We start from the raw sequence: 22739 nt of genomic DNA, 5'->3' as shown, positions 1-22739 counted from the left end.
GTGGTGATGCGCTTGTCAACATTAACCAGATTCTATACCAAGATGTTTTGCATAATTGGTTTAATTATCATTAAGTTCAAGTCCAGAATGTTTGCGCTTGCAGTCCTGCAGTTGACAGTTGCAGCACCCTGGCACTCTCTTGTGCTATAGGTCTACACGTTACTGACATCAACGATGTTTGGACTTTGAGGAGGACCGCCAGGCTTAAGGTGCCATTTGGGACTGAGCTGTTCTCCAATGAAGCATGTCGTTAGCCCATTTGTGTAATGTAAGTTAGCGTGAAATGTTCTCCCAAAGACTCCAAGTAAGTGTGTAGCTGTGTTGTGTATGTGAAGGATTTTATTTATATATATATATATAAAAATATGTACATACATACATCATCTAAACCGCTTATCCTTCTGGGTTGCGGTGGGGTGCTGGAGCCTATCCCAGCTGTCATTGGGCGGAAGGCAGGATACACCCTGGACAGATCGCCAGTCCATCACAGGGCAGACAGACAGACAGACATACATATTCACACACACACACACACACCTAGGGGCAATTTAGCGTGTCCAATCAGCCTGAGTGCATGTCTTTGGACTGTGGGAGGAAACCCACGCAGACACGGGGAGAACATGCAAACTCCACACAGAAATGACCCTGGTTGCCCGGCCGGGAATTGAACCCAGGCCATTCTTGCTGTGAGGCAACAGCGCTACCCACTGCGCCACCGTGCTGCCTCTTTTATTTATATAAACTAAAATAAACATTACCTCTCCAGTTAAGACTTAGTGAGTCTTTGAGCAAAATACCCTGCTTAGTACCAGATTTTGTATATATTTCACGATGTGCACAGATGAGCCAAAACAAGACCTTGCAGATGAAACGAATAACATTTAACAGTGCATGTCAAGGTCCGGGATAGATTGGACAGTAAGCGAACTGTCGGTTCTTGAAGTAAATGTATTTGATGCGAGACAAAATGGGCAGGTATGAAGACCGGAGCAACACTGATATGGGCCAAATCAGTATGGCCGGACGACTGGGTCAGGGCATCTCAAACGGCAAGGCTTGTCAGGCGCTCCTGGTGAGCAGAGTTGAGTACCTACCCACAGTGGTCTGGGGGGACAAACCACAAACCGGCGACAGGGTGTTGGATACCCAGGGATGCACAAAGGCAATGAAGGCCAACCCCTCTGGTCCAATCTGACAGAAAGGCTGCTGTAGTACAAGTCACAGAAATGTTTAATAATGGTTATGGGAGGAATGTGTCTGGACACTGCCTTGCACCCTGCTGTGTAGCCATAGACCGGTCAGTGCCCATGCTCACCCCCTGTCCCCCATCTAAAGTGCCTACAGTGAGCCTAGGAGCATCGGAACTGGACCTTGGAGCAATGAAAGAACGTCACCTGTTCAGATGTGTCCTGTTTCTTTTACATCACATGGACATCCGGTTACACGTGCGGCTCTTACCTGGGGAAGTGATGGCACCAGGATGTACTGTGGGAAGAAGCCAAGCTGGTGGAGGGAGTGTGATGCTCTGGGCAGTGTTCTGGTGGGAAACCTTGGGTCTCAGCCTTCATGTTGATGTCAATTTAACATGTTATACTTACTTAAACAACGTTTAAGAATGGTGATGGTATTCCCCTGATGTTAGTGTCCACTTTCTGCAGGATAACGTCCTACCACACTGCACACGTTGTTCAGAAATGGTTTGAGAAGCATGACGAAGAGTTCAAGGTGTTGGCCTCCAAATTCCCCAGATTTCAATCCCGTCAAGCATCTGTCCCATCCTTAACGGATCTACTGCTAACGTCTTGTTGCCAGATACCATAGGGCCCCTTGAGAGGCCGTGCAGGGTCAGTGCCTTGGTGGTTGGTGCTGTTTTGATGGCACAGAGAACACCAACAGCACACTAGGCAGGTGGTCATAATGTTTTGGCTCATCTATATCTGTGTCCCAATTCAAGGACTGCATCCTTCAGAGGCTGCATTTGAAGGCCGATTGCGTCACAGCGGTGCGACTAGGCTGTCTCATTTCGAAGTCTCCTTCATATGCGGCCGAAAAATGTATTTTTCCATGGCAACGAAGGATCCACCCACAAATCCAGCCAGCATATCCCGAGGATCGTTGCATGCTGGCGGGGATTCAAGAACATTGCAGCATCAGCAGAGGAGCGAACGGCTGCTGAGGAGACACTTTAAATGTAAGTATTGGGTTTAAGCTGAGTTGAATAGCTAACGATACAGATGTTAAAAAAAAAGCCAATGTGGTCTGTAGCAAAACGTACACTAACATTTTGTTTTGTTTAAGGGAGCAAGGAGCACAGCTCTAATAAATGAAAAAATAAAGTTTCTGGCTCCATCTTTAAAGTACTTTAAAAGAACTTGATGAGCGACATTTTGTGACACGGTAAGGGTGGGAACAGCGATGCTGTGACGCAAAACAGTCGTAGAGCAGACCGTCTCACTTCGGCCCAGCCTTCACAGGTCTATGAAGACGTGTAGAATGCAGCCCCTGAATTCGGACACAGCTTATGTGTCTGATTGTGGGCATGTCTTTTAGTAGACATCTTATAGTGGACGTGACTTGCAGGTATATCTTAGTGGGCATGTCTTGTAGTAGACATAGTGGGCGTGACTTGCATTTATATCTCATGGTGGGCATGTCTTGTAGTAGACATAGTGGGCGTGACTTGCAGGCATATCTTATAGTGGGCATGTCTTGTAGTAGACATAGTGGGCGTGACTTGCATTTATATCTCATGGTGGGCATGTCTTGTAGTAGACATAGTGGGCGTGACTTGCAGGCATATCTCATGGTGGGCATATCTTCTAGTAGACATAGTGGGCGTGACTTGCAGGCATATCTTATAGTGGGCATGTCTTGTAGTAGACATAGTGGGCGTGACTTGCGGGCATATCTCATGGTAGGCATGACTTGCTGGCATATCTCATGGTGGGCATATCTTCTAGTAGACATAGTGGGCGTGACTTGCAGGTATATCTTATAGTGGGCATGTCTTGTAGTAGACATAGTGGGCGTGACTTGCAGGTATATCTCAGTGGGCATGTCTTGTAGTAGACATATAGTGGGCGTGACTTGTAGTAGACATATCTTGTAGTGGGCGTGCCTTGTAGTAGACCCTTTCTTGTAATAGGCGTGTCTTGTAGCCTTGTGCCCGCAGACAGACCATTCTCGTGGTCCACAGGGACTTGGGTAAAAGCCTGACTGCCTTTAGGACCCAGGGTGGCTCCTGCAGACACTGCGGGCTGACCAGCACCGGCCACAGCCTCGCAGCAAGGGCGGGCTGTTCATTGAGTAGAAAGACAACAGCGGTCCGCTACGCATTTCTTTCACAGGCTGGTGTAGCGTTTACACCACATGATCATCTCCTCCTCGCTCAGCAGCCTGGATGACTTCTCATCAGCAAGAATCCTGAGCGCATCTCCGGCTCCGTCTGCATCGTCATGCAGTGGCACATTGCAGATCGGGGTCACTAAGTCAGAGAACCACGCTGACCAGCTGTGAGATGCAGATCAGCCCTGCATCATCCGCGTGCATCCATTAATCCGGCTGCACTGCTGTGCGTTCAGTGCAGTAGCTGAGTCCAGACAGCACAGCCTTCGGGTTCGTTTCTGAAATATAGCCGTTTATCTGACCAGCACTGGGCGTTGGAGCTGCAGCTATGCCTCGTTCCTCTTTTTCCTGCCTCATAGTAGGTAAGTACACTATTTTTAAAAAATAAAAGCTCTTAATGACTTATTTTTACCTCACGCAGTGATTTCCACAAAGCTGAACTTGGCTTCTTTTTCGAATTTTCCGTTCCACCTTAAATGGTGCAGCAGCTACATTCTGGCGCCCGGCGCCAGAATGTAGCTGCTGCACCATTTAAGGTGGAACGGAAAATTCGAAAAAGAAGCCTCGTATGTTTTCTTTGTTTTAACACATCTTTGTAGCCTGTTAGCTCAGCACATTCTCAGACCTCTAGTTTACCTCAATATACTAAAACCGTGAACATTTTATTTTATTATTTTATCATTTTTTCCCTTTTTGGTTCTGCTGAAGTGAACAGGCACTAACATTTAATTCAAACTAGTACATTAAATCTTACATTTAATCTCATGTCAATTGTTCTACGCACTTAAAGGTGGTTCTTAAGGGTTCTTAAGAGCAGGGAATGCTTCTATTTAGAACTGTGAGATCTAAAGAGAGTCATTTCATGCTCAAATGGCTCTTTTCATGATGAATGGGTTCTTCAAATTGAGACAGAACGTGTTGTATATGAAACCATGTTTAAAAAAGGTTCTACATAGCACCAAAAAGGGTTCTCCTATTGTCACAAGCTGGACATTGTAACAATAAAAGCCTTTTTAGTGCTCTATAGAACCATATATAACACATCCTCCATCAATCTGAACTATTTCACCATGCAGAGAACCATTTAAATTTTAATGAAATGGTTCTGTATATAACTCATGGTTCCAAATAGAACCACTGCCTTTTTGAAGAACCATCTTTTTAAGTGTGTAGAACTCTTGGCGAACTGCAAACCACTCATGCTTCTTACTAGGACCAGCCATGTTGCCTGATAATGCAAAAATAATCATATTTGTCATCTCTTTATATATAATATCAATTATGTTTATCAGGCAGGTGTAATATCATATGAAGAAATGGTGCACAAGGACCAAATTCATGTACACAGAGCTCACACCCCACATTACTAATTCAGTTTATTAACTGAAAATGGAGAGATTCATTCAGACATATGAGAGCTGTGGATGAATGGAGACCAGATTGCTCCAATGTGGTCAGGTTGTGTTGCCAGTGGCCTGTGCAAGAGGCCATCGGTTTCCAGATTGAGTGGCCAAAAGTCGTGCTGTGTTTTGGCTGCTCTGGTCAAGACTCAGACATAACAGTCTGACAGGCTGTGAATTGCAAACTGTAAGAATATGAAGGGGCACCACAGAGCCTTTGTAGGGTTTTTTGCTGCGTACCTTTCCTTCAACCATATGAGTCATCGTTTTGTTGCCCACTAGTAGGAGAAGCTGATCCTTGAATCTTGTGTTGTGGTATTTGTACAGCATTGTCATTACAGGCTTCCATGATTGGAATGCCAGTGATATTACATGTATGAATATATATGTGAAGGAAAGGTAGATAACAAAGTGTCATTCACCATAACCTATGTGCATGTTTCAGATAAATATCAATAAATTCTACTACATATATATATATATATATGCTATATACTATAGTATAAGTATATATACTATAGTATAATATACTTTGGGTAGCAGGGATGTACTTTCAAAGTGACCTCAGTCAATCACAATATCATTAAAAATAAAGAATGTGAAAATGCATTTTTCTTCTTTTCATGATATTCAGGAAATTGGGATGCTTTCTAGATATTTCATAGAGGTGATTGTGTTCAGGCAGCAGGGTTGAGTATGTTGTGGAACACGACTAAAATGTTCTTTTTTCATAATTTATGAAGGATGACTCATGAAAAGAGATGTTTAAAGCATGAGATGTTACACTGATTCCATATTAGTGCAGAAATAACGTGACTGTCATTATTTCAAGCATCTTATGATTGAGTTTCAAGGTAAAGTGTAGTTACAGTGCAGTGGGACAGTTGTTGTGCATCCATTATAGATTATGGAAAAAAGTACATTTGAGTCGTGTTCCACAACATACACTCGACCCTGTCGCTTGAACACAATCACCCCATTAAATATCTGAAATATGTGGAAGTATTACACAAGTTAAACAGCATCCCAGTTTCCTGATTATTATGGAAAGAAGAAAAAATTTTCACATTCTTTATTTTTAATGATATTGTGATTGACTGAGGTCACTTTAAATGTACATCCCTGTTACATATATGTAGTAGATAGTAAATTATTTATATTATTATTAAAAACCCTTAAGCATTTTGTAAGATATTTTTGTTAAAATTCAGTGTATCATTACGAAGTATGGTGTCCATGCGAGTTGCCCTGTAAAGCCTGTAAATAGTAATTTAAATATCAGAGGCGTCGGGATTTTCAGACCACATGTTACGTCTTTACATGCTACCGTCACACGCACAGGCTCAAAAGACGGTCCAGCTCAATGTTTAGATCTCAAATGCAAATCCAGCTTTATACTGATGAAAACATGATAACAGTAGTAGATAATTCACTTACATCATCGGAAGACACGTCAGTTTCTTTCTTTGATGTGGCAAAAATGTAATCATGATAATTTAAAAACTTTTCATGATATGTCACAGTATTTCTTTTTCTGGCATTTGAAAAGTTAGAACAGACAAAGCAGTCCGACATTTAAAAACATATCAAAAACTATAAATTTAATGAATTTTATTCAGCATTTATCATACTGAGCAGCACCAAATCCAATTAAACAGGAATAATTAGGTTCTCTCTGTAATCAAAAATGCAGCTGGTGTGTTTTTTAAGTACTGACCATATCCACAATATGCCCAGAAAAGCATATTGTGACATTGTGATGTTATTTTTTACAGTAATGATAAATGTTGTCGTATTGCCCGGCCCTAGTCCGAAACACAACTGACTACAAAATGTTCTACTATATGTTGTGTTACATGTTTTCACCAGAGGGGTCTTCAAAACTCACATAGTGCAGCTTCAAGCAAATTGTTAGAATGCCCTGAAGACATTAGTGTGGATGCTGGTTAATATTTTTTGAGTATTTTTAATTGTACTCAACCCTGCTACTCATTTACCACTGACAGCAAAGAAACCTTATGAAAATAAGATGGCTTAACACATTTTTTAAAAGCTTAATGCATGTTTCCTTAGATTCAATGATGAAAAGTACAAATACATTTTAATTTTCAATAGTTACCAGGACTAAATGGCACCCAATTGTGGAGTCAATAGGCAAACCGTGCTTCACCATTTTTAAAAATCCAACACTGTAACAAAATTGTGAATCATCTTTTGGAGCTCTGCCTCTGTTGGCCTATTTTCTTTCCTGAGAATTCCCCAGAAATCTTTCTCCACTGTCCAACCTACGTCTTTAGATGTCCCTCCGGTAGTCTCTTTCTTTTTCTCTTTGTCCGGTACTTTCCCATTCTTTTATGGTTATGACCACTGCTGAAGAAACTGCAGCCTGGACTGGAGACTATAAATCTCCCTCCTCATGCTAACGTCCCACCTACACACTGCTGCAAAGTCAGCCAGACGGAGAACCTATTCAGGTCAGGTAGACTCAGCATCTATCTCTCTGTAGGGCTCCAGTGTGCTGCCCCATCGAGAGGTGATTTAGTTCCAAATGGGAGGAGAACCAGCAGACAGAGCCGCACTGTGCAGTCGAAGTGAGAATTAATAGGTGGCTGAAGAGGTCTCAGGTGGGCTGCTCGCTCAGATTGCTCATTTCTGACGTCAGCAAATGGTTGATTTGCGTGTCATGAGGGGGAGAGCTGCTTCTTAATGTTCGTGAAATAGACTGATTTTTCAGTTTATGTGTACATCTGCTGTAGTAGACAAACCTCAAAGCAAAACTGGACATCCTGGGATCCTGTCAACATTTATACTTCCAGAACTATCAGTACCTTTAACGCTGTTCAGAGTAACACAGGGTGAGTCTCAATTGGCAACATATTAGGGCTGGATGATATATCGACTATTCTGGTATACCGTGGTCTTGCTTTTTAGTTTTAGGGATATTTGTAGCCATAAAGTCAATAGATAATGAGCATTATACCCAGGAAAAGTAATAGTATCCCTGTTGCCAAGTGGTTTATTTTTATTTTTATTTTTACACTCTGTTTTGTTCTTTTTTTAAGGGTATCTAGACCCTGACAGTAAACGGCAATGTATATTAGTTGCTGGGTGCTTCAGATTTTTTGGAATGAACAAAATAAAAACTATATAAATTAATAAATAGTACATTTCCTTGGAAATAATATGGTGAAAACATTACTGTATACGACTTTCTTTGGTATCGTTTTAAGAAAAATAAACATACTTTTTAGTATTAGTATATAGATTGTGATATATTTGGAAAATATCATATGAAATTCAATCAGTATCCAGCCCTTCTCTCCACATATAGAGCACTTCATAGGTCATGAAATGGTTTAAAAGCTTTAAAATCCAAGCAGGGCATTTAATGTCCAAAAGGTACATTTGGAATTCAGCCATATGCTGAAAGACATTATTTGATTGTGAACAATGCAGTGCACCCTATAGGGAGTAGTGAGCCATTTGAGATTCAGCTATATATAAGTGTAGCATAACAATATAGTGTAATATAGTGATGATGCTTGCAGTTTGCTCAGTGCTAATTGGTGGGGTATAAATTTCTGACCAAATCGGACTGAACCATAAAACTGCCTCAATAAAAAAACAAAAAAGCTGCTCAGTGGTGATGACAGTTTCGGAACTGAGTGTAAAGAGCTGGAGAACGAACTGCCGAGTGAGCCGAGTTCGTTACTCTGACGTAGCAGCGAGCTGCTTGTTAAGGAACTATAATTTGGAGGAAGGAATTGCTAACATTAAAACATATTAAACGCCGCGTTCACAGCCCAATTTATTAATTTCTTGCTTTATTTATTTAACTGTTGTATTAAAGCAATAGAACACTGGAGGTTGTGTGTTATCGCGTATAACATCACGGCTGTGATGTTATTTCACAATAACACACTCCCTCTCGTGTTCTATTGCTTATATATATATACACAGAATCCAAGCTGCAAAAAAAGTCTGATTTGAATTATTTGTTTTTGTGATGTCACAAGAACCAACTAATTTACATATATCCACCCTTTCAGCATGAAGCAGTTTAACGCCGCCCATTCACACTGAAGTTATAAAGAGCGTTTCAGTGCGTTTCCAATGAGGCACAGCCAATAAGAGCAGAGCTGATTTACATATATCAGTCTTAAAGGCTCAGTAATAACAGTAGCCTGTGTAATTGTCAGAGAGAGGTTAGAAAATAAAGTACGAGTTTTTTCAAAACAGAATCCCCCCACATATGTTATTAGTGGACCTGAAAATAAAATGCAAGAAAAATGTAGGATATGGAGGTTGAAATGTATACGCGCATGCTTTGCATGCACAGCTTCTTTGTTTGAGGCAGATGAATGTGTGCTATATAAAGATGTCTCAACTAGCTGTCAGCAGTGCCCCGTCTGAAGGAACAGGTGCAGTGCAGACATGTTGTGGCTGGTATGAAATTAAAACCCATTTCTGAAAGCCTCCACAGAAATGCTCCACTCTGCATGCCATGGCCTGTGAGCTGCTCATTCATGTGTTGTTTTCATTCATGCTCCACTGTGGATTACAGATTACAACACTGCAAAGAAAAGCAGACTGTCCGGGCTTCTATGTGGCAAATCCGCAGAGCTAGTTTTACTCGGACCCCCAGATTAAGCTTAATCCTGTACTAAACTTTCAGTGGAAAATAACTGTTCAAAGGGTTTTCGGTCCAGGATGAGGCTTAATCTGGGTCTGAGAAATTGGCTTCATCAAATCCAGATTAACTATAATCGTGCTATTTTCAGCTTCATTTTCTTTCTGTCTGCATTAGGTCTGATGTGTATAATACGTTGGGCTATATTATGCACATATTTTAAGCGAAGATCAATATATAATTATAGGCTTTATGTGCTTGAGAGGATGAAAAAACTGAGTGAATGACAGTGCGTGGGCTTTTTTGCTGTAGCTTCTGTTCCATGGTAAGAATGAACCCCCTTGAGATGTTAATCCTCATAAATTCATTGCAGATCTTCCCTTTGTCTCCTGATTTAAGCTACTGACCTTGAAGAGCCTGACTATGAGCATGACTTTCTATCCTCCAGACACTAGAATTCCAGAACAGGTAGCGTGTTTTCTCAGAGAAGCTTTTGAAATGGAGGAGTTTTGGGGTTTACTGGTTTAGCTACATCCACGTGTTTACACATCAGGAGCATCTTCTGGGCTCAGGTCCAAAGCATGCCCTTGAAGATGGAGCTCAGGGAGCTCACGGCAGTTTCATTGTCAGTAAAAAGACAGGTCAGGAGCAGCCATGTGGAAACTGGGACTGGGCAGTGGCTGGTACCTCACGATGCAGTAGTGGCACTGCCATAGTATGTGGTATTTTGCAGCACGAGGAGTGAGAAGGTTGGCTTGGATGTACAGTTCTTGAAAAAAATGTTGACATAAAACCTCTACATTACATGGAGGTTCTTTATACTTTAAAACAAGTAACAAAGGTTCTTCAGGTAGCCAAAAGTGCTTAATTAATTGTGTGTACATTTGTTTTCTATTTTAGTGTGTGTCACAGGGGTAAATCAAGGAGAAAGTATCATAGAAGCCAAAATGGATAGAAATGGTACACAGGTATAGTTCAGAATTGGTGGAATAGTGGGTATGCACACTACTTTCTAGTTAGTAGTAGTTACCAGTAACTTTAATTGCTAAATGGTAATTACCAAATTCATGATATCATGTGATAAATGTTGACTATTGGCAGTTTAATGTAGCTTACAGTAATATATAGCTAGCTCAATCATTCTCTGGGGCTAAGATGTTTGTGATTTGTTTCTAATCAAATTATGAAGCTAGTCTTACATGCAAATCTGGCCACAAAACCATTTCATAAAAAAAAAGTTTTTTCTCAAAGTGTCAAGACGTAGTTAAGGCACGTTACTTAGGTGAAAGAGGTTCAGCTGACTCAAAATGTTGGGTATCCAACAACACTGGCATTCAGTGAAGGCCAGTATTGATACTGGAGGCCAGTATTGATAAAAAAAGGTCCAATGTATAAGGTATAAATGTAGTAGAAATTCTGGTGGACAGGTATAAATGTAGTAGAAATTCTGTGGTATTGGATCCAAGGAGATAAGAGTAACTTTATTAATTACTAGATAAGTTACAAACCCAATTCCAAAAACGTTGGGAAATATTTCAGCTAATTAACTTTAGTGTTTTTGTATGTATGTTTTTATATATATATATATATATAATATATATATATATATATATATATATATGCTTATTCTACATTTGATGTCTACCACATCTTCCAAAAAAGTTGGAATAGGAGCGTGTTTACCATCGTGTCACGCCACCTTTCCTTTTAATAATGTTCAATAATTGCTTGGGAGCTGAGAACACCAATTTTAGTTGTGAAAGTGGAATTTTTTTCTTTTCTTGCCTAATACAACACTTCAGCTGCTCAACAGGCCGCAGTCTCCTGCCTTCTTTTAGTACAAAGCCACGAGTACGAGTGTTTTGTGACAAAGATCCCAGTCTTTTACATTGCCTCATCCCAACTTTTTTGAAATGTGTTGCAGGGTGTTTTCAATTAAATACCAGTAAAAGACTGTAAAATCACTGCTATTTGTTTTTTTTCTGTCTGAACTTTTTTGGGGGTTGGGTTTGTACACAGCTAATGTCTAATAGCTACAGAAACAAATACATTACAAGCATTTGTATTTTGCTCTTCACAAAAAAGCAAAATGTGTCTCAATCTTGATATTAATCAAATCAAAAATACTGAAATAAAATGTCTTATGACTCTTCACTGCAGCGCTCTTGGAGAACAGTGAGTGTCCTCTTACTGGTTACTCAGCAACTCAGGATTCTGTGCGAGCTTCTTCGTTTAGCCTCAGGGATGGTCATTTTATAAAACTGATCTGTTAGCCATCCACAGGCCTAGTATAGTAAAACCGCTAATGACGTGTTCAGTCGAATGGAGAACTTCAGCTTCTTCAGACCACCTTGACCCCATCTATCTTAATCACGAATGACTGGGCACGAAATCTGCCATCTGAACGTCTGGATGTCGAAATGTACTTAGTGGTCTAAACTTACGCCTCGGCTTTGATAGATTGACGTACAGCAGCAGTTGCAGCATGTACCCCAATTTCCACCATGTGGGCTTTCTGATGCTTCCAGTAATGCTAACGCTAATCCCCCGGTGACCTCATAGTGTAAGAAGTGATCTGGCTGGAGTGGTAAAGTAAGAGGACGCTAAGCTGCTGTGATACGGGGCCATCTGTGGTCAGCAGCCAGCTGGGGCAAGATCTGAGGTGTCGCTGGGCAGGTTAGGTCGTGGACGCTAGTTGGGATGCACTGCCATCTGTCATGGTCATACTGCAGTTATGAATACAAATTCATATGCAGCCAGATGAATCAGGGATGAAGGATACCTTTGAATTGTCTTGTAGGAGGAGGACAGACTTTTTATGCCACCTGTATCAGGTTTTGTTATATCTCAAGTATCCATGCTTAGATCTTGCACAAAAAGCTTCTTTCTCAAGAAAGCAGTCTCGTAATAACGGATTCACCAGCACTGGTGAAGGACATCTTTACTGCAGCATTGTTCCAAGACTGTGCTGCTAAAAGATGCTTTATAGGCTACATTTATAGAGTATTTCACAAAGCAAGATTTCTCAGTTAGCAGGTAAGTTAAAAGAGCATTCCAGCCTAAAACTAGCAATTACTTAAATGTCATCTTATGTTGTTTTCTGTAGTCCAGTGTTTTGTTCCTCAGCTTAAAGAGTTTGACAGAATTCTTGATTTTATATGGTCAAACAACAATTGGGAATCCCTGTCGTGCCACCCAGTCCTGACTGCTAGCTTAGCCACTGATCTATATGCTAATACAAACAAGCTAGCTTTAACTCTTACCTCAGTTTTTAAAAAAAATCTTTATTTGGCACAAAATGGAAGGCAGAGACAAGTCTTTAACCATTTCAGCCAGGAAAAAGAAACAAAATGAGGTAAAATATCCACACAGCTAGTTAGCTAGCTAACTTGCTCACTTCAGATTTTGGCTTGTTGTTCTCCTCATCTAACAAGTCATTTCTGTCGTTTGAGTACTCTATTCTCTCTTTTCTAAAGGTGATTTGATAAGTTACCACAGTTATATATTAGCATTAAGATATGTGCTTCCTACTAATAACATTAGCTGTCTTGCTTCCTTCTGCGTTCACCAACGAAAAACAAAAACGTAGCAAATTAGCCTGCTCCCACAAATCCACCCCAAATTCATACCACCTTCAATATACAACCAGAGAACTTGTAGAAAGGAGAATTACCACTCTGTCTTCCGGGTTTCTCAAACGCTAGAGGGCGCTCCCGAGTGAGTCCAAAATGAATGGGTTGATATGGAGCAAAATCATAGTTTATAAATGCTGAAACATTTTATAATGTAAAAGAATACAATCATTTCCTGAGCACAGAACAGCATAAAACACTTTAACACTGCTTTTATGTTTTTAAGAGCTTTTAAACTCGAGCTATAAGAGTTTAAAACGGCGCCTCATGTATATTCATGGCGTCAGTGAGCACGAACAGCCAATGAGCTGCTCCGCTCGCCTATCAATCAGCACACACTAACAGTAATGCCTGCCTCCTGCTGCCCAAAACCCATTTGCTGTAGAAAAAAGGAAAAATATGGGTAAGATTTCTTTGTTTTTTAGTGAAATACATCCTTCTACTTTCTAAAACTAAGAAACGTTCTGGGCGAGTGATTAGAAACTACTGTAACTTCGTTTTTAGCCGTTGAGCGACATTTACTCCCATTCATTGAGGACTCACTCACAAGTGAATGCAAACCGTTGCATCGTAATGCAAAACATTTGCGAGGGACCGCAGTGTCATTAACTTCTTTTTTAACCACAGCCCCTTAGGTTTAAGTCCCACCTCTGCCAGTTTTTTTTTTTTATTCAGTTCATCAAACCAACCTCAGACATTTCTCTTTTTTCTCCTCAGGCTCTTCCCTTCTACTCCTCGTATCTGCTGATGTTGTGAGTGCCGGTCCAACACCTCTGTCCAGCTCCCCCGGTTTGTCCCGGCCCCTGCTGGACGTTCCTCTTGGTCTCGAGGAACATGAGGGCGCCCAGCTGGGTCTCATGGAAAACTCCCAGGAGAGTTCTGGGTTTTTCAGTGAGGACAGCGAAGATAATAAGGTTCCCCGGGCAGCACGGCAGTGGGGTGTCCAGGGGGAGGTCAACACCAGTCTGGATGCAGATTCCTTGATAGGTGTGCACTGTTTTTCACTAGATGAACTGATCATTTTTAGAAAGGAATAGTTTTGTCAAAGAGCCCATGTTGAAAGCAAACAGCTCTCAGTTAGCATTATGCATGTGACGTCATACTGATTGGTAGCTATAAGCTTCGATTCACTGGCCGTATTAGTATGTTTGGTCTATTTCCAAAGCTATTCCTTTAAAATTAGTGAGTGTGATTGATGAGGCCCAAATTCACACATTAAACTGCAGATTTATTCAGTTATTAATCGTAAGAGTAATTATTCAGTATATTTTTTGGTAACTGCTATGAAACTAATGTGTAAGCTTTGTAGTTATGAGAGTGGAGGGTGTGGGTGCATACATGTATCTTAGCAGTTTCGGTTAAGTTAAGGCATATAATCTTTATACTTTATACTTACGCACCGTATATACTAGTACGTACATGTACAAATATTCGTCCTGTAATTAGAGTACAATTTTGTAAACATTATGAAACTCTGGACACATTGCTCCATGAGTATCTTTAATGTAATTATTCTTTTTCAGATATATACAGTAGGGCTGTCATGATTACTTACCTAATTTGTTTTTGTCTAACTGTCTGCAGGCCAATTTGCATGATGATAATACATATTTTAACTCTCCTACTGGGCTTTCTTGTGTCTTTTAAAAGGCTTTATTGTGTGTCTTCTTTCAATATAATATTCTGGAATCTTTCAAAGGCCATTATTAGTGTGTTATTGTTGAGTTAAGTCCATTTTTGAAGAAAAAAAAACCCTGATTACTCAATTAATTGTCAAAATGATCCGCATATTAATTGATCACTAATATAATCGACAGAGACGGCCCCGATGTACAGTATAAAATCATGAAGAAAGCCCGCCAAGCAGCTCTTTAACTAAAGCGCTCGTGTTGCGTCTTAATGAGTTTGGTTCATTCAGTGAGATGGAACTGCTGCCCGCGGTCAGGAATCCATAAGGTCAGGACTGGAAAAGAGGGTCACATCCAGGACAGCTTTCGCCCAAAAACAACAAACCCTAATGTGATTGTTGGGAGTCTCTAGAACATTCTCATCTGTTTGTGCTGTTCTAGACTGTTCTCCCTCATTCATGCTATTTTAGAATGTCCTCCCCATTCATGCAGTTTTCCCTTTTCACACTGTTCTAGAATGTTCTTCCCATTCACACTGTTCCGGAATATTCTTCCTAGTCAGAATGTTCTAGAACATTCTTCCTGTTAATGTGGTTCTAGACAGTTCATCCTCTTCAAAGTTCTCTAACATATTTTCCCCATTAGCACTGTTTTAGAATGTTCTCCCCCATTCATACAGTTTTCCCTTTTTACACTGTTCTAGAATGTTTTCCTCATTCACAACTCCACAATTTTCTTGCTCCACAATGTTCTCCCGAGTCATGCTGTTCTAGAATGTTCTCCCCCTTCACACTGCTCCATAATGTTTTCTCACTCACACTGTTCTAGAATGTTCTTCCTATCCACACTGTTCTAGAATATTCTTCCCAGTCACAATGTTGTAGAACATTTTTCCTGTTCATGTGGTTTTAGACAGTTCTCCCTTTTCACACTTCTCTAATATATTTTCCCCATTAGCACCGTTTTAGAATGTTCTTCCTTTTCACACTGTTGTAGAATGTTCTCCCCAGTTCCACTGTTCTAAAATATTCTCCCATACTCACACCATTCTAGAATGTTTTCCCCTAATCAGACTGTTCTAGAATGCTCTTCCTTATTCTCACTTTTTTAGAATGTTCTCTTCCCATTCACACTGTACAAGAATGTTCTCCGCCTTTACAGTTCTCTAATACATTCTTCGTCCCCTTAACACAGTTCTAGACTATTCTCCCTCATTCCAGTTCTCTAACATATTTCCCATATTTAAACTGTTTTAGAACGTTCTCCCTATTCAAACTGTTTTAGAACGTTCTCCCTATTCAAACTGTTTTAGAATGTTCTTCCTTTCCACACTGTTGTAGAATGTTCTCCCCAGTTCCACTGTTCTAAAATGTTCTCCCATACTCACACTATTCTAGAATGTTTTCCCCTAATCAGACTGCTCTAGAATGCTCTTCCTTATTCTCACATTTCTATAATGTTCTCTTCCCTTTCACACTGTTCTAGAATGTTCTCTGCCTTTACAGTTCTCTAACATATTCTTCTCAATCACACTGCTATAGAATGTTCTCCTTATTCACACCATTCTAGAATATTCTCCCATCTACACTGTTCTCGCATCTTCTCCTATATTCACACTGTTCAAGAATGTTCTCCACTAATCAGACTGTTCTAGAATGTCCTTCCGTCTATTCTCACTGTTTAGGAATGTTCTCCTAATGTCAGTAAGGTAGATTTTTACAGAAACTGAGGTTAAACAAGAGTTTTGTCGGGTTTCTGTTAATCAACCTCACAGCAGTTTGTATGAAAGACACGTGTGGGGCGGAGCACGGAGAGAACCTTTTCTGTTAATCCTCATATCTTCCAGGTTTTGAAGTCCACTCTCATCTGAGTCCTGCTGGCTCAAGTGTTTCCAGAACATTCACTGGAACTGAGCTGTAGAAGTGGGTCGTTCTGAAGCATGACTCATCAGTATTTAGCAAAAGTGGTCTCAAAACTGTCATTTAGCTGACAAAGATCTACATTAGGCTTGACAGGCCCCACCCCAGAATGTTGCGCGAATGTCAAAACAGCAATTAGGTGCATGAAAAGGCGCAATAAAATGCCTTTTTGCGCTTACTAATGACTGCTGGCCTTCATCATGTTTGGCTTTCCAGGGTGACGATAACTTATTTTGTTGTCACTTTGTTTTCTGAGGCACATTTTTCCTCTTTGACAGCTGAAACAAAATGTCTGTTCGCTCTCATGTTTGTGTTGCAGTCGCGGCCCTGCTGCGCGAGAGTGAGGAAGAGAGACCGAACGAGGCTGTGTTCGCAAGGCTACCGGAGACGAGTGGGAATTAAATGTCCCCTAGAATGAAAACGGCTTATTTTTAGGCGAGCTCCTTGTCCGGTGAAGTTGTTTTTCACTGCAGCGCTCTGTTTATTGCCTGTGCAAACTTGGTCTGTAGGATTATGAGAGAGTGTGTGTACGAATGAAGGAAGTGGAAAGGGGGTAGAACAGTACTGTCCACCAGATTTTCCATGAGGGGTGGCGAATTGGGATTCTATGCAGTCTCTATCTTCTGGAGTCAGCTTGCAGATTTAGGCACGGCACGTAGTCTAATCTCCTCGGTGGAGGGAGCTTCGTGATGCCAGTTGTTTTTTTTATTCCAGTATTAGTTCTGCCTTTTGCTTTATAACTAAGCCTTGTCTTAAAGCAAACCAGTGAACAGCTGCTCAAATAATGCCTACATGTTTGTCTCCACTGGAAATCTTCGCAGTATAAACGCACATGGTGATACTAATTATACTCACGCGTTGAAGGAGAACTCTACTGCTTTTCAACCTAATCTCTATCTGTTGTGTCTATAGCAAACCACACTTATACTAGAAGCCAAGGTTCTTCAGTACCTGGCTGTTCGCTTCTGAAGTTCTTACAGTGAACAGGTTTTCAAACTGCAGTTGGGTTGTTTTGATTAAATAAAAATAACTCAGCAAAATACAGGTAACTTACAAAATTGAACTTTATTGGGTTTTTTTATTATTTAAATGCAGTTTTTTTGGCTTAAGCAGTTAACTTCAATGGTCATTTCCTGTTTTAGAGTTAAACAAAGCCATTTAATGGACACAAACAAGTGCAATATTTAACATTCTTTAAGATAAAACAAGCAGGTAAAGTGCTGAAAATTGCAACAAAAGCAGCCCATTAATGGTCAGTATTAAGCACCTATAAGATCAGACCTTGGAAAAGCCTAAGGCTGAGTCTCAAATGGCTCACTGCTCCCTATATAGTGCACTACGTGAGTGAAAATTTAGCTTTAACACTCAAATATTGCACTTTATGTCCAGTATGAATTGTGCACACATGGCTGAATCCAGAGTGGTTCTCTGTTGGGAACACTTTGCGCTGTTTAGACGCAGTAGCCACTATTTTAAGGCCTACGTAGTGCACTTTGTAGGGAGATGGCAGCCATTTAAGATTTATCAGGTTCAGCTTGAGGACAGCGCTGGTGCTTGACCGTTTCTGCTGTAAAATGTAAACCAGTGCTTTGATGATGGACAATAGTGGATTTTAAGACAAAATGTATTGAGGGCTCAGGATGCATTGCGTGTTAGGGGTAACTCACGACCGACAGCCCGTTTATTGAAGAGTGGCGTTTATCGTTTTTTGCAGTGTGAGGCTTCTGGACAGCTACACATCCTTTCAGACCCACAGCGCTGAGTCATCTTCTCACAGTGGAAGGATGGACAGAAACACCTGTGGATGTTTTCAGATCTGAAGCAGCTTGATTTTCTCCTCTCTCTCAAAGTACTGTTTGTCTGATGGGGACAGTTTTAGTGGTCTATCAGGTCTTTGGTGGTCTTCAAGTTTTGGAAACACCTTTTTTTCACTTTTTACTTCTTTTTTTAAACCTTTTTTTTCCACCTTTTTTCAATTTTTACTACTTTTACATTTTACTTCAACTTATGCTTTCCTTGTGCAAGTAGATTATGCTTATTATCTAGATTAATCTACTTAGAATTATCTTCTGAAAAATGAACAATGTGTACTTAATGGATATTTTTACTCAAAATTTAACAAATGAAGGATGGTCTCTGACTTTTGCACAGTACTAGAAGTAAATTTCAGAATTAGGATGATCGGCTCTATGCATTCCTTGAGAGACCTTAATGTTGCATAGTTTGTAATTCGACAGAATGTCGAATGTCACAGCCGTCTGTGTTAAAGCTGAACGTGGTGGCGTGCTGTGGAAGGCTTTTCAATCTGATTTTCTCATTCATTGATTGCATTGTAGCTAAACTCCAGACTAGGCCACAATCCTATTTCCTGGGGTAATCCCATCAGAGGCTGTGCGTCTTAAACCAGTACCCCTGAAGTACTGTTGCCTTCAGTGACTGATCTGAAAGCAGTTGTTGTGTTTTCTCCTGTTTAAGATTAAGGCCAGGATTTGGGTTTTGAAATCTGATCCTGCACGACCATGAAAGAGCAGCGCCTATTCTGAGCACAGAGTCTTGTCTTTAATCCTTGTTAGCTGCTGTTGACTAGTGACTGAGCAGTTGGTGTGAGTCGTGATGCTGTTGTTGATGTTCTGCATCACTGTGATGCTTAATCATCACTCGGTATGAGTCACGGTAGAATCATATTAACATAGAGAGCTTTAATACACAACAATAATAACTATATACAGTCACCAGTCACTTCATTAGAAACACTAATATTGAAGGTCTAGTTGGAGACTCTACCTCATCTGCACAATCTGTATAAGCCATCCTCTAGCCCTTCATCAGGGGTCAGAGCTGCTCTTGGTTTGATATTTTTACCCAAATAATATCTGGTCAACAGTAATACTGTGGTCAGAAACTGACCAGGGATAAATTCCATCATTTTTAGTTATACTTTGCAACTTGGCTTTGTTGTTTATGAGAGTTTTTCTTTGTAAATACTGAGGCTTGACAAGTATGTCTAGTTTCTAAGTGGTATATAAGTGAAAGGAAATAGTTATACGTAGCCTATATTTTGATATTTTGTATTACTGTATGCTGGAAAACCTCTAAATGCGAGGTACACAGCTCCAAATGCTTAAATCATACCTCCAAATGGGAGGACATAACTGGGAGTCCGTCGCTTTTGGTTGTTAAAAAGTCTGATGGGTGTTCTGTGACGTTGTTTTCAGAGAAATGGCTTCATCATGGCACCCCACCTCTTGCCAAATGTGCAGAATGGACCAGATTGTCCTAACAGGGAATGGTCAGCTCAGGTAGTACCGCACCCTGTAGGCTTTTTGGTAACCTCCCTGATTGTTTTCCTCCTCTTATATTTTTTTTTACTTATTTTTCAAAATGAAAAATCTGTTTTTTACTAATTTTCTTGTTTACAAGGTCACCTTTGAAGATGGAAAAGATCTGACACAACTTTTTTTTTTAAGTTTTACATCTTTGCCCAAGCGTGTAGACATTTTATATTTGCTGTGTACAAAACTATAGTTTAAATTAAATTGCATTAATTGAGAATATAGGTAAAGCATATAGGTATAAACTTGCTACAGTAAAGCCTATTTGCATATATTTACACCAGTAACAAAGTATTTAACAGAACGCAAACCCGTTTAGAGTTAAGACCGTCCTGTTTGGAGTTCGTCCAGCCTGCAACAATGCATACTTGGATATTTTCACTGATCTACTGCTGCTTAAACTGTTTGAATGCATCTGTGCTGACCGGCACAAAAAAAATAAGGGGGAAAAAAACAGCATTTTTAATTACCATTTGTCATTTTCATTACCATTTAGATGATTTTTAAGTGTGAAATTTTTATCCTTTGTTGTAGTCCAGTTTAACCCTTTACATGGTCAGGGCCCACCAACAGGCCCAACGTTTTATTACACAGTTCTGTAGCCAGTTTCCATTGAAGTCCCTGTAGTTACTGAATAATAAGCCTTAGTATGTACTAAACCTGGGAATTGAAGGGGTTAACCTTTTGCGTTTCTCTCTTCACCTGAAATATTTCGGTGGCTGAAATGTCAATGCATCCTTAATTTATGTATAAAAGATAATATTTATGTAACAAAACACAGTTTGGAAGTTCAGAAACCTCCAGTTTACAATGGCATGTTGGTTGAGTGACTTGAGAGGCGTCCTCGATATTAATTGGTCAGCTGATGATGTATGGTGGCATTTTTAGTGGTGAGCAGTGCAAAAATTGACAGTTTTCAAACGTAAAAGCGATTGCGTAGCACGCTGTGCGGCCTAGAGGAGCACACTGCTCCATAGACAACAGCGAAAAGAAGCGTGCTTTAGAGAGTTTGAAAAGGGGTCGTCTGAGCGCCCTCCTTAAATGCGATTAGCTTTGCCCCCTTTACCTACCTACCCTACCTAAGTATGGCGTGCTCTTTAGCAGCACTAACTCATTAGCAGACACAGCTGTCGAAGCAGACATATGGCCAGCCGTGTGGACAGAGCTGAGTTGGTGAGGTCACCGTGTGTGTGTATGCTCACAGGTGTGATCCCCTCACCTGATTTCACGCCATCTTCACCTGAGCAGAAGAGAGTAACCCAGAGAAAAACGGCTCAGGAGAACTGAATGGTGATTCTCCTAAAATTCCTTAGGAGAAACGGCATTAGACAAAAAGGAGACGTTAAAGGAGATAAAGGAGGGATGAGAGTTCAGTTTCAGACGAGTGTTAACTCAGCAAATATGAGCACTGTGTGACTTTATGAAATCCCTACTGAAACTCAAGAAAAGATCCATGTGAGTTTACTGAGGACATTTGCTCTGGAGAAATTTGCAGGACAGTCTTAACCAAAAGTCTTCTTTGTTTTCTGTCTGGTCTCATCGGCTGTTTTCAGGGACTTTTTGTGCAAAACGATAAAATGAAAATGCATTTTAAAAGTTTGCAGCCGTTTCCTTCAGACGGGTTTGTGATAAAAACTTTACATAATTGCACAATTTCCTACAACAAACTGTTGTTGCACATCAGTAAAAAAGTGGTTGTTGACATGTTTTCATTTCTAATTTCATGTATGTCACAATTTGTCTACCTTCCCTGACCTCCGCATAACCTACCGATAGACATTTGGTTTATTTATTCGTCATCTAAGCCGCTTATTCTCCTGGGGCGTGGGGGGTGCTGGAGCCTATCCCAGTGGTCATTGGGCAGAAGGCAGGAAACGCCCTGGACAGGTCGCCAGTCCATCACAGGCATACAGTTACACATTCACACACACATCTAGGGGCAATTTAGTCTGGTATCTCCTATTGGCCTGACTGCATGTCTTTGGACTATGAAAGGAGGAAGCCCATGCAGACATGGGGAGAACATGCAAACTCCACACAGAAAGGACTCTGGTCACCCGGGTGGGGAATCGAACCCAGACCCTTTTTGCTGTGAGGCGACAGTGTTCTAGCTAGAGGCTAGACCAGGGGTTGGCAACATGCGGCTCTTTTACTGCCCTGTTGTGGCTCCACAGCAGAATTATTTTTTTAGGTAAAAATAAAATAATCCTCCTTCGCAGATCGTTCAACACAGTTTAACAATAAATGGTCTTAAACGCTGGAGTTAATTTGGCCTATATCTGCTAATTCACTCTTTATCCCTGAAAGTTGGCATGCAGACTGCTGATCATAGCAACACAGGCAACAATCTTCCCTAGCTAGTATCTAAAGAAAAGGCAAAGGGAAAGACAAACATCGATCATTTGGAGGCGAATGGACTTACTTGCATTTATAGTCACTACAGCTGGTTTCGTGATACGTTTAATCTGCAACGAGAAACTGTCAAACACTAAAACGTCTCAAAGCTGATGTCAGTTTCTTGGTTGCCAGCTTCTTATTCGAATTTCATTTTTCCACCTTAAATGGAAAGCCAGTTACATTCTGGCACCTCAGGCACCATTTAAGGTGGAACGGGAAAATTTGGACAAGAAGTTGGCGAATGAGAAGCTGACTTCAGCCTTGTAAGGGTTGAACATTGAGAGACATTTTACAAGACGCTTTTCTACTTTTGAGGAAATGTTTCCTCCTGGAGCTATAACTGAGCTAAAGCTTAAAGCAGAGCAAAGTAAGTCTGTGTTTTCATTTATATTATATTTTTAGCCTATACTAGTACATCAGCACATGCTGAGACATATTTACAGCCAAGATAGTAAA

The 22739-nt window shown here is 40.6% G+C and overlaps 1 protein-coding gene across 2 annotated transcripts in view; it reads left to right on the top strand.

Annotated features, from left to right (window-relative positions):
* Positions 1 to 3251: 3251 nt before the first annotated feature.
* Positions 3252 to 22739, top strand: part of podxl2 (podocalyxin-like 2) — a 42565-nt gene continuing 23077 nt past the window's right edge. The window contains exons 1-2 of one of the 2 annotated variants that reach the window (XM_036559853.1): positions 3252 to 3707; positions 13725 to 13994. In XM_036559853.1, the coding sequence (XP_036415746.1) occupies positions 3674 to 3707; positions 13725 to 13994 (304 nt within the window). In that variant the 5' untranslated portion in view covers positions 3252 to 3673. The remainder of the gene's footprint in view (positions 3708 to 13724; positions 13995 to 22739) is intronic. The other variant, XM_036559854.1, reaches the window with a different exon arrangement.

This window comes from Colossoma macropomum, unplaced genomic scaffold (genome assembly GCF_904425465.1).
Source record: "Colossoma macropomum unplaced genomic scaffold, Colossoma_macropomum, whole genome shotgun sequence".
In the NCBI taxonomy this organism is placed as follows: Eukaryota; Metazoa; Chordata; class Actinopteri; order Characiformes; family Serrasalmidae; genus Colossoma; species Colossoma macropomum.
Note: the sequence above shows the minus strand (reverse complement) of the source record. Positions and strands in the feature narration are given on the sequence as shown.